At 34.5% G+C, this 12,711-nt stretch overlaps 1 protein-coding gene across 4 annotated transcripts in view; it reads left to right on the forward strand.

Moving 5' to 3' along the window:
- LNPK (lunapark, ER junction formation factor) overlaps window positions 1-11,764 on the forward strand; it is a 75,780-nt gene extending 64,016 nt beyond the window's left edge. For all 4 annotated transcript variants that reach the window (XM_025849801.2, XM_073882121.1, XM_025849811.2 and 1 more), the window contains 4 exons: window positions 26-131; window positions 1,588-1,658; window positions 2,447-2,617; window positions 11,501-11,764. In XM_025849801.2, coding sequence (XP_025705586.1) covers window positions 26-131; window positions 1,588-1,658; window positions 2,447-2,617; window positions 11,501-11,736 — 584 coding nt within the window. In that variant the 3' untranslated portion in view covers window positions 11,737-11,764. The remainder of the gene's footprint in view (window positions 1-25; window positions 132-1,587; window positions 1,659-2,446; window positions 2,618-11,500) is intronic.
- Window positions 11,765-12,711: the final 947 nt, after the last annotated feature.

Here is a 12,711-nt window from a genome sequence, read left to right on the forward strand (position 1 = left end):
ATTTATTTATTTATTTATTTACTAGGTCTTCATCCTCCGGGTCCACCTTTAGCAAGACCCATTCTCCCCCGAGAACGAGGTGCTCTGGATAGAATTGTTGAATATTTAGTTGGTGATGGTCCACAAAACAGGTAATGTTTATTAAGGTGGTAGGTAAGTGAAAATGAGGAAAAAGTTTATTGGTCAGGGTGTGTGTGTGTGTGTGTGTGTATGTGTGTGTGTGTGTGTGTGTGTGCGCGCGCGCGTATGTGTATGCAGTAGATGTTCTACAGTTTTGTGGCTCTTATTTCCTGATTTTAGAACATAATAGAATATTTTATAGCCCTGCAAAGAGTACATATTCAATTGTTTTTCAGTAAAAATTTGGATAAAGTATCTAGATAAAATACAGAAAAATATATAGAGAAAACAAAACGTTATGTGGTATTTTTAGAGAAACTGTATCATTTCATTGAAACTTTAAAGCTTGAAGAGCAAACACATAGCGAAAACTTGGTAGGTTGTAAGAAATGGAGTTTTAGGGGCGCCTGGGTGGCTCAGGCGTTAAGCGTCTGCCTTTGGCTCAGGTCATGATCTTAGGGTCCTGGGATCGAGCCCCGCATCAGGCTCCCTACTCAGCGGTGAGTCTGCCTCTCCCTCTCCCACTCCCCCTGCTTGTGTTCCCTCCCTCGCTGTCTCTGTCTCTCTTTCAAATAAATAAATAAAATCTTTAAAAAAAAAAGGAGTTTTATAGATGTCAGTACTGGAATTGGTGATGATGATTTTAACAATGAGGACAATTTACATATGTTTGACACTTTTAGTTCTCAAAATACTTCTCCACTTATTGAATTTTTATGATAACCCTAGAAAGGCAGGGATGATGTGAGCAGAGCAACTGTCATAGTGTAGACTTTTAAAAAATACTTAGAATAGTAGAGTAGATATTTCACAAGGTTATGGTTAATATTATTTTAATAAAAGGACTGAATTTAATGTTAATATAATACATTATATATTACTCAAAACAGACAAATTGTTGTTTGATAGGGCCAAGTATTTGTTAAGTACATACACCGAGAACAGAGAGAGTATATAAATAGGAAATGAGGAAGATGTATAACTAGGATAGATATAGGAATCATGAAGTATGAAGTTAACCTTTGGATTGGACTAAATAAATTAAATTCATTTCTTTATTACAGACTTCTCAGAGGTTTTAATAACATTCATTGTGGATCTCTAAGGGGTTCCATCTTTTCCAGTCTTATCTAGTCACAGATTTGGGGTCTGTCATCCTCAGAAATATATGTTAGGAAATACTGAAATTTAAGTGGTCTGTTATTGACTATGTTTCTGTTAACTTAGTATGGATATATTCATTTGACTCATGACTTGTTTTTAATTTGGTGTATAAATTATATTTTAAAAGGCTTACAATTTTGGCTATGTTTAAAAAGTATTGTTCATTGTTTACTAACTAACATCTAAACTGTTAATGACATGTTTTGCTATGCTAAAATATAAGTTAGCTGTTGGCTAAAGTAGCCTTTCCATGGGCTTTGTCTGCATTTGTAACTGATATGTTCATTTTTCCTTTTTGTTTAGGTATGCCCTTATATGTCAGCAGTGTTTTTCTCATAATGGCATGGCTTTGAAAGAAGAATTTGAATACATTGGTAAGAACTATTGGGCAGTTAGATTTAAATATTTTACTCTTAAATATTTTATTCTATGCCAATTCCTATGTAATGTCACTTTGTTGTAGGTGCCCTGTATGTATTTTTCAGGCATATTGTTCTTATTTTAGAACACAGAGCAAAGCAGGAAAAACAGTGCAGTTGTTTTCCTCCTACAGTGTACAACTTCTAGGTCAGTTTTCTCAAACTTCACTGTGTATCAGAATCACCTGAAGAGCTTTTAAAGATTATCATGCCTAGGACCCACCTACAAAGAGTCTGTTTTAATTGATCTGGGGGGAGGCGGACAGGCTTTTTTTTTTTTTAAAGCACCTCAGATGATTCTCATGTGTAGCTACTATTAAAAAAAATTGCACTAATTAATTATGCTTCTTAAATATGGCATACTACATTTTCTTGGGCAAGTGAGCAGGGTTCTGGATTTTAAAATACCTAATGATTCTAGTGACTGGAAATATAATTTCTGTAATACGTTTTAGATTATTATAGATTGTTTTTCTATTGGATAACCTGCTGTGTAACTTATGATCTTTTCTGTTTTAAAAATAATATTCTAATTTTAATAATAATTAGAAAGTATGCTTGAAAATTAGCTTTTGTTAGAGCACCTGCTATATTATTAAAGCCAGGATTAATTTCACAAAGGATAAATAATTTTTGAAGGGTTCTTTTACTTCTTTGCAAAAGTAATCTTGAGAATTATCTCATTAGTCCTTGAATTTATTTTGCTTTATGGTTTTATTTATTTATTTTTTAATTCTCTGCAGCTTTTAGATGTGCCTACTGTTTTTTCTTGAATCCTGCAAGAAAAACTAGACCTCAGGCTCCAAGACTTCCAGAGTTTAGTTTTGAGAAGAGGCAGGCAGTGGAAAGCTCAAGTTCAGTTGGTCCCTTGCCCTCAAGAAGTGTGATTTCATCAGAGAACCAGATCAGTGAAGGTATGAGTATGTTAATTAAAAAGTTTTATCTCTTAATAGTGTTTGCTATTTAACAATAAAAGCATAATACTTTTAGATAAGAATGGATTAATTTATGAGATTTTGCAACACGCATGTATCAGCTATTACTCTGATACTCTAGCCGCCTGTGTGATTGGTCTGATGTGTTTCAGTGTTAAAATGTAGGTTATACTGTGTTAAGCAGCATCTAGCAACAGCTAGGTAAACACTGTTTATGGAGTGACATCTTCGTGTAACTGCTGGGAGATCTGACCAGTAATGTTTTCATGGAATCATTTTTTCAATTTATTTAAGTGAAGCAGATTATAAGAATTATGCAACTACTGATAAGGGTAAAATTCTGATAAGGTTTATAATTAACATTGGTAAAATAGGTTTTTGCCTACCACTGGAATTGGTAAGGTTACCAGAAGCAGGAAACTTTGGATTTGGAAAGTCATCCTTGCATTCTTTGGATAACTATGTTGGTAGGACTGGTATTCCTTTGAAACAGTTTTTTGGGGTCTGCAAGATTAACATTGCTAATGGATGCCTTTGATGTAAAACAACCTTATTTTAGAGAAAATTTATCAGAATTCATTGGTTTTTAGAATTCACCTTGTAATTCTGTTTTAGGATTTCTTGAGGAAGTTTCATGAAAAAATGGAAAAGAGATGGAAGATCTGACTATTAATTGCCAACTATTTCTTGTTAGTATTAGATAGGGAGATGTTTCTTAAGCAGCTCTGAATAATGAGGATGCTAAAATTATGGCACAGGCCATGATATTTTGGTGCTATGCCTGATATAGAAAAAAAATCCGTATTAATTTAGTTCACATAGTTTATTTAGCAGTCAGTATTCATCCTTTTAATTTCTTAGAATTCTCATTTACATATATTTGATTTCTTCTTATACAAGTGCTGAGTAGTAAAAAAATTCCTTACCTGAGAATAACATGAGACAGTGAATTTTCAGATATGAAAAGTTTAGTATGAAAATTTGAGAACCCTTTTTTTTTTTTAAACTTAAAGAGTGAACCTTAAATATGTGTGTTGATTTAGACTTGGCTTTTGGCTTACTAACATATATCAAAATGAATTCGAACACAGATAGTCATGACAAGAAGCCTGTATACTTTCAACATGGGATCAATACCTTCACCTTCTCCAAGTCTGCAACATCAACTCCAAACATAATCACATTTTTGCTTCTGCTTAAGTCATGCTCTGAACTGCATGCTGTCACATGCAATCACCTGCCTTGCTATTGCAGCCTGTTGAAACAGAAAACTAAAGAATTTCATAGTGAAGATGCCTAGAGGAAAAATTGAAGTCCTTTCCATGAGTAACCTTGCTTATGAAAGCTAAAGTGAATATTTGAAAGCTAATAGTTGGGACAAAAAAACAAAAGAAAGAAAACCAGCAAAATAAAAATCTTGATAATGAGTCCCATGCTTTAAGTAAAATCTTCTGCTAAGGTTGAGGTGGATAGTTAGCAAACAACACCCAGCTATACCTTTACTTCTCATCAAATCTAGGAGGAGCAACACCCTAGATGTCTCATTTTCTATCTGAAATCTCCAGAACGAAGTCTAACTGACTCAAACTCAGCCCTAATAAGATAATGTTAATAGGTGAAGACAAAACCTGAGGCAAGGTCTAACAACTCTGTAGCACTAGAAACTGAAGCAACAAATCCATTTGGTTAAGATAGTCTTTGGAGTAGTAACTTTTTCATACTTCTCTTTGGATTCATCAAAATGGCTATGAGAACCTTTTACTTCTTTGGCTTTCCAGAAGATTGAAACTTTTCTCCAAGACTACTGTCTCACCACTCTGATATACAGTTACCATTTCCAAGAGATTAGGAAGTATTCTGGTGAAAGACGAAGCTGCATTTATTTTGAATGCTGGTGGCATACCTTCATGATTATATTGAACTAATAAGTAAGACCATATCATCTCAATCATCTCTCTGTGCTGACAGCCAGTGTAAGTGAGAGCTTAGATTTCTGATTTCTGCATTCTTGATGTGAAAACTTGAGGTCTAAAAAAATATTTTCTGCATTAATTTATATATATATATATTTAAGATTTTATCTATTTTTGCAAGAGTGAAAGAGAAAACACAAACAGGGGGGAGGGGCAGAGGGAGAAGCAGATCCCTGCTGAGTAGGGAGCCCGATGTGGGGCTCAGTCCCAGGACCCTGGGATCATGATCTGAGCCAAAGGCAGATGCTTAACCGACTGAGCCACCCAGGCACCCAATTTTTATATATTTTAAAGTAGTGAAATAGCTCCTTGATAGTAGGAGAAAGTGGAGAGATTAGGTTATTGAATTCACAGAGGGAACTAAAGGGTAACTTTCTTCCATATGAATTTTCCTTTCAACAAATATTCTATAACTATTTGTATGAATAATCTTGAATCATTAGAAGCAACTTTTTAAAAAAAAATCTATGATGCAAGACTTTGAGTTTTGTCTTGATTCTGCTACTGGAAGATTTTGCATTTAGGATGAAACATAAGGCTTTTGAAAAATTTTTGGATCACTCTTTAGAACAACTTACGAAATCTTGGAGTTTTCATCAAAGAAGGAGGCCTAGAAGAAATTTCTCCCATTAATTACTCATTTGGATTCCTAGAATTTTCTTCTAGAACTGTGTGTATCCAGATGCTTTGGTAATACTGTATTAAAGAAACACAAGAAATTAAGACTAGGGATTGTCTTTTTATGTAAGAGCATACTAGATATGGTATGCCAAAGTAATGAACTACTTTTAAGTTACTCGGTTTCTTTTATGGCTAAATGAGTAGTGAATCTCTGCTAAGCCACAATAAAGTGGTTTATCAGTTTTGCTTTTCTAAGATGTGCTTTCCAAAATATTTGATATGTAGCATTTTTTGTTAACTATGATAAATAATGAGAATAAGAGGTTTCTACATTGTTAGTGTACCAGTAGCGTGATTTTAGGCTAGCCTGTTTAAAAAATGTTAATATTGTTTTAATTACTCAGTTGTATTTGTCTAGATCTTATGTAATTATTTTAATAAAAGATAGCTTTTATTCAACTGGAAATAACTTTCTAATAATAAAACTCATGGCATTTAATCAATACTATCAAAAATATGGGGTAGTTAATTGGGTGATGGGCATTAAGGAGGGCAAGTGATGTGATGAGCACTGGGTGTTATACTAATGATGTACTATATATTGGCTAATTGAATTTAAATAAAAATGAAAAAATAAAATAAAAATACTATCAAAAATAGCAAGTAAAATTTATATAGGGTGAAATTTATTTTGGTAATCTGATTTCTGCTTTTTTCTTTCTTTTAAGCAATGTATTGTTACCGTTAGGTTATGTTGAACTAGAGAAAATTCTGTTTTTACTATTGTTTGTTATGATGCTCTAGGAAATTGAACTATTTGATAATGTAAATTTTGTTGAGTTATGTATTTACCAGATCCAGAAAGCTTGTACCTTTATTGATATTTAATTATGTACTTCTTCCTCAGGATATAAACATGCCTATAGTATCTTTTTGCTTGTTTTTTTAGGCCTAGAGATCTTTTGGCCTTTTGATTCTCTTTCCTAAAACACCTTCACCTAGTAATTTTACATTGTTGCCTGATAATGACATTTCTTACTCATTTAATGGATTTGTTCACCAGTGGTAAATAACAGTGTTATTATTAAATAGCATTCTGTGGGCTCAGTATGAGCTATTTTCTCATAGGTGGTTTTATTTAATTAATTTTATTCATTGAGCCATTGGGTTAAGTTTTGAGATGAAATTCATATCTTTGTTCCTTAATTTAAGTTGGTCATTTTCCTTAAGGCAGAAAGTCTTGTAAAAACTGCTTTGCCTTAATTATAACAGTTTGCAATAAACTCCCCCACCCCCCTGCAAAAAAAAAAAAAAAAAACTGCTTTGCTTAAGACCTGTGAGTTCAAAGACAAACTGTCCGTTTTAATTTAACAAATTCTCCTTTGGGTAAGTTTTATAGTCTACACATACAGTGGGTACTGATGTGTTAGCAAGGCAAAAGTTTGATGTGTTAGCAAGACAAATTTTTGTTGTTATTGTAAAAAGGAATAAAAAGTAAGAATCTAAATGAATTCCCCAAAATATGAAGGATTTTCAAAGGCATAAACTAAATAGAATCATGTTTTTTTACCCCCCGTGGAAAGGAAATATATGAATTTGTTTTGCATTCTTTAATTTTCTTAGAAAATTATTTAAGAGCTAGAATAAAAACCAAAAGGTACAGTGATGTTCTTACCTGTTTTTACGTGTGTGTGGTTTATAGATGAGGCAGTGGTATTCATTATACAGTTAATACTCAGTTTTACGAGTTTGAGTTGTCTGAGTTGAGGCTTTGCCCAAACAACTGTAAGCAGATTGTTACAATTTGGTAGAAAAAGCTTTCTGTCTCAAGAACACTGGGGAGAGGGGCAGGGGGTAGGAGTGGGGAAAGGAACAAATTCCATAGATCATTTTTGTTTTATCACATTGTGATATATTGTTTCCTTGACATTATGGATGCCAAAGTTGATTTTAAAAATTTTCTTACAGATGGTATTAGGTCATTTGGGTAACTTTGTTTTAATTTTAGACTTAAACTGGTGTTGCACAGGGGAAAAGAAGCCTGTTTAATTAGTGTGAACACATGGGCTGGTTTCTTTTTTAGTATTTTATGCCCAAATATTGACATCTTCTATAATGTATTTTATATCACCAAGCTGTTTTAAACTATAACTTCATAGAAAAAATTTGCTGTTTTTTTTAGAATAGGCAAATGATATTCTCCCATAGAAATAAATACTTTTGGAATACATTTAATTATCTTATTATAAAGTTCTGTGGCTTAGTTCTTAAACATGTAATTCTCTGTTAATCTTGCACACCTAATTCATTTAAATCTTGTTTGGATGACGTTTCACAAAATGACATTGGCATCCAAAAATCGAGTATCTATGTCATTTAGACTGATGCGTGCATTATAGGCATCGTGACACATACCAGTTTTTATGTAGTATTACTGCTCTTAAAATTACTTTTCTGCAAATTAACCTGGGGGTAGAAAAGTAGTCATTAATAAGCTTTTTCATTATTTCAAGCCCTACCCATCATTTCATCAGTTTTTAGTCTTCTGTATATTCTTTGAAATACAATAAAGTATTGACAAGCAAGCTTTGGTATGATGTCATTTTCTAATTATGATAGCCTATGGTATTTCTTAGAATTCATCTTTATACATTTAAAAATTTAAGTATTATAGTAATTCTTTTTGTATTATCTGCCTCTAGACCCCAGAGTTTTTTTTTAATGTAATTGGATTTGACCAGTGATGTGTCTGTTTCTGAAAATAGTTACATCGCAGAGCTTTAATGTGATAGATTATGAACTTGAGTACCTCTCCTGTTTAACTTCAGTACTGAGGCAGTTGGTCAGACAGAATATGACTAATTATCTGAGCCTCTATTCACCTAAACACATTTATTGTGGAACTGAGTCCCAGATTCTGAGCTTCTTGTCTTTTCATTTAGTGTGGCTTTGTTGGTTTGTTTCAGAAGGCTTTCTAAAATATAACAAATTGTAAAGTTCTTAGCAAGTAAGTATTGCTCAATGGCCAGAGAGTTGTGGAAAACCGTGACTCTTAAAATTCTACCCTGCATAAATTCTGGGAGGGTAGAATTACAAATGGTTGGTGACTCCTGAACTTCCCACTGAAAAACTTGCTTGCCCTTGTGGCAGAAATTATCTGTACCTATCCAGAGAGTTTCATTTGCATTTTCTGCTTTTCCTTTGTGCACTGGAACATTCAAATAACAAAACTTGAATGACCTACTGCTTTTCTACCTTGATTTTTATAAGATTCCAAGTGGTCCTTCAACATCATTTTCAGTTCTTTTTAAGATAAAAATAGCATTTTCATGACATTTGACCCAAGTAGGATTTGTGAACATTCCTCACTACTTTTTGTGATCATATGAATTTTTATATAGTAAGACCTCATTAAATTGGATGTCCCTAACTAGAATTTTGACCTTTCATTTTATATATGAAAGAGGGAAGGAGGTTGTAATTAATTCTGTAAACTAGAGTCTAAGATATCTGTTTAAAGTAATAATTACCTTTTAGTATTTTTTTAATTTTTTAAAAAATTTTATTGTTATGTTAATCACCATACATTACATCATTAATTTTTGATGTAGTGTTCCATGATTCATTGTTTGTGCATAACACCCAGTGCTCCATGCAGAACGTGCCCTCTTTAATACCCATCACCAGGCTAACCCATCCCCCCACCCCCCCTCCCCTCTAGAACCCTCAGTTTGTTTTTCAGATTCTGTCGTCTCTCATGGTTTGTCTCCCCCTCCGATTTCCCCCCCTTCATTCTTCCCCTTCTGCTATCTTCTTTTTTTTTTTTCTTAACATATATTGCATTATTTGTTTCAGGGGTACAGATCTGTGATTCAACAGTTTTGCACAATTCACAGTGCTCACCATAGCACATACCCTCCCCAATGTCCATCACCCAGCCACCCCATGCCTCCCACCCCACTCCAGCAACCCTCAGTGTGTTTCCTGAGATTAAGAATTCCTCATATCAGTGAGGTCATATGATACATGTCTTTCGCTGATTGACTTATTTCGCTCAGCATAACACCCTCCAGTTCCATCCACGTCGTTGCAAATGGCAAGATCTCATTCCTTTTGATGGCTGCATAATATTCCATTGTATGTATATATCACACCTTCTTTATCCATTCATCTGTGGATGAACATCTTGGCTCTTTCCACAGTTTGGCTGTTGTGGACATTGCTTCTATAAACATCGGGGTGCACGTACCCCTTCGGATCCCTACATTTGTATCTTTGGGGTAAATACCTAGTAGTGCAATTGCTGGATCATATGAAAGCTCTATTTTCAACTGTTTGAGGAACCTCCATACTGTTTTCCAGAGTGGCTGCACCAGCTTGCATTCCCACCAACAGTGTAGGAGGGTTCCCCTTTCTCCGCATCCCTGCCAACATCTGTCTTTTCCTGACTTGTTAATTTTAGCCATTCTGACTGGTGTGAGGTGGTATCTCATTGAGGTTTTGATTTGGATTTCCCTGATGCCGAGCGATGTTGAGCACTTTTTCATGTGTCTGTTGGCCATTTGGATGTCTTCTTTGGGAAAATGTCTGTTCATGTCTTCTGCCCATTTCTTGATTGGATTATTTGTTCTTTGGGTATTGAGTTTGATACGTTCTTTATAGATTTTGGATACTAGCCCTTTATCTGATATGTCATTTGCAAATATCTTCTCCCATTCTGTTGGTTGTCTTTTGGTTTTGTGGACTGTTTCTTTTGCTGTGCAAAAGCTTTTTATCTTAATGAGGTCCCAATAGTTCATTTTTGCCCTTGCTTCCCTTGCCTTTGGCGATGTTTCTAGGAAGAAGTTGTTGTGGCTGAGGTCGAAGAGGTTGCTGCCTGTGTTCTCCTTTAGGATTTTGATGGACTCCTGTCTCACATTTAGGTCTTTCAACCATTTGGAGTCTATTTTTGTGTGTGGTGTAAGGAAATGGTCCAGTTTCTTTCTTCTGCATGTGGCTGTCCTACCTTTTAGTATTTTTAAAGTCTTGGCATGAGTGTGTGGAGATTTAGATAATTTGTATTTATTAAAACTGATAATGGTAAAAGCATGAATTTGTAAGACCTCCACTTCCATGTGTGCATATGGTACATAATTTCTTTGCAAATCTATTAATTAATTTTATTTATTTAGCAAGACTCTGACCTATACTGCAAAAGAACTAAATGTGAGCATTTTAGTAATGTAGATTGGCTTTTCCTTCAGGTTTTTTGAATTAATAACATTTGTAGTATATCATAAGGGATCTTCCATGAGCATAGTAAAATCTGCTTATTTGTTTGGCTGATGTGGTTTAACCGTATTTCTCCTAGCAAGGGTGTTTGTTACTATTTATTATAAAAACAAAAGCTAGATTTTTATTTTTGACTTGGAAATTAGGAGGCTCAAAGCTTTCTGCTTCTGACATTCCCTCCCTCATTTCGTTCTTTAAACTTTAAAAAATTAAAGGGACTTTACTGAATAAAATTATTATTAGGGGTTTGAACTTAATGGAACTCAAAAGAGAATTTAAAGGGAGTAAATTTTTAGATAGGAGCCAAGACCCTCACTTAGCTTCCACTATGGAGACAGAGACAAAAGACCCTTCCCTTTCTCTTCCTTGTATTCTAGGTATGTAGCATATTCTGACCAGAGATTTAAATCCTGAGAACTTGTCTTGTAGAGGGATGGGGGGAGACTTGTCACGCCTTTGGAAAAGGTGGATCCAGACCATCCCAGTCTTTGGATAATAGAGAGGTAAATCAGTGTGGGAAATAGCACTACCTGCACATGCACGCACACACACACAGGTACACATTTATTGTTTACAGAGTTGTCTGTGTGCAAGGGAGACAGCTCCTTCAGAAAACATAATCTGGGAGTTAATACATTGGCTTTGTTTGCCGGGCTGTTGTCTTATAGCACATAAATCTGTTGGGACCTCGTTTGAAATATTTGGACATTTAACTTACAAATGCATCTTTAGGAAGGTTCCTAAATATTATGAAAGTTCCTAAATTTTAGGCAAATAGAGGGCTTTAGATAAAAGTATATTTATAGGTTTGTTTTCTCCAAATTGTTTTTTTCTTCATTCATACCAATTCTTGTATGTAATAGGGAGTTAAGTACATATTTTAAAAGATTTTAAGGGTAATGTTAGACCATTCTCCTGTTTCTTTTATCTTTTGTTTATCTTACGTAACAGTTTTAACTTTGGCTATTCCTAAAGTCTTGACTCTTTATCTTTTCAGAATCTGTACAAGAACAAGATGTTCTTGATAGCAGTACAGAGCAGAGAGATGAGAAAATACCAGATACAGAGCAGACAAACCCAGGGGCTGAGAAAGTATCTGGCACAGAGGAACCAGAGGAGAAACAAGAGGCCATGAATGAGGACGCCTCAGTGAATGAAGCCAAATCGCCGGTCCCCAGAGCTGATTCTATTCCTGATCCTGAGCTCAGTGGAGAATCTTTGATGGCCATGTAGTAAATGCTTCCACGTGCCTTCAACTGGATATTTGTAGTCTTTTTGATGTCAGTTATTGCTTTCTTGGTGGTGCTTTCTTTTTTTTCCCCTAAGGTTATGCTTGATATCACTTGAATTTAGATTGCTTGGCTATTTCAAATATGTCAAAGTTGTAGCTCCTGGGTGTTAAATTAAAGGCAAGTGATAGCAGTAAAGTAAGAACCTTTGGAATGTATAAAGACCCACGCTGTTTAGCCGGCTTTTAGATGTTTTCTTCTACTCTAAAAGTAAACAAAATAGCATTCTTGTTTTCTCTATGTGTGACCTGTAAATAGTACCATTTTGACATAGGAAGAACTTTGGTTATGAATAAATTCTAATGGTGTTCATTTTAAGGAATGAAACTCAATTAAGATTTTTAATCATTCATCATCAAAAATGGGTAGAATTTTAATTCTTGAGATATTTGCAGGGGGGATGTCTATTTAGGCATTTACATTAAGTGGTGAGAAAGTTATAACTGTAACTATATAGGCCTTGGTACGAATTCTCAGTAAGAATGCAATTGAACAGTCAAGTGCAGTGTTTCTTTTTTGATGTTTCTTATTTTGCAGCTGGGCCAAAGGCACATGATGTATATAATTAGCTTATGTTTATATATTAACACATAGGAAATATCTCTGCACTTGACTGTACTTGAATTCTGAGCATTATTTATACTTGTAAAATAATGGTGATATATAAGTGAATTTTGTGCTCTTGCGTGTATTTTGTTAAGGAAAATAAAGATGATCTGGCTGCGGTTTCTTTTTGTTGAATGTCTAGACTTCTTCAGACAGTGTCTTGGTGGATGACTTGGCCACCTGAAAACTCTTAGTAGGAGGAGCTCACGGTACAATTAATCTATAGACTCTTCTGAGAGCAAATTATGATGCTTTGGTTCAGACTAATTGCTTTTCAAATTCAGAGAAATAGTGACATTTAGAGGTTCTAATC

Source organism: Callorhinus ursinus, unplaced genomic scaffold (genome assembly GCF_003265705.2).
Source record: "Callorhinus ursinus isolate GAN/ISIS: 27379988/994484 unplaced genomic scaffold, GSC_fseal_2.0 scaffold2, whole genome shotgun sequence".
NCBI classification, from domain to species: domain Eukaryota; kingdom Metazoa; phylum Chordata; class Mammalia; order Carnivora; family Otariidae; genus Callorhinus; species Callorhinus ursinus.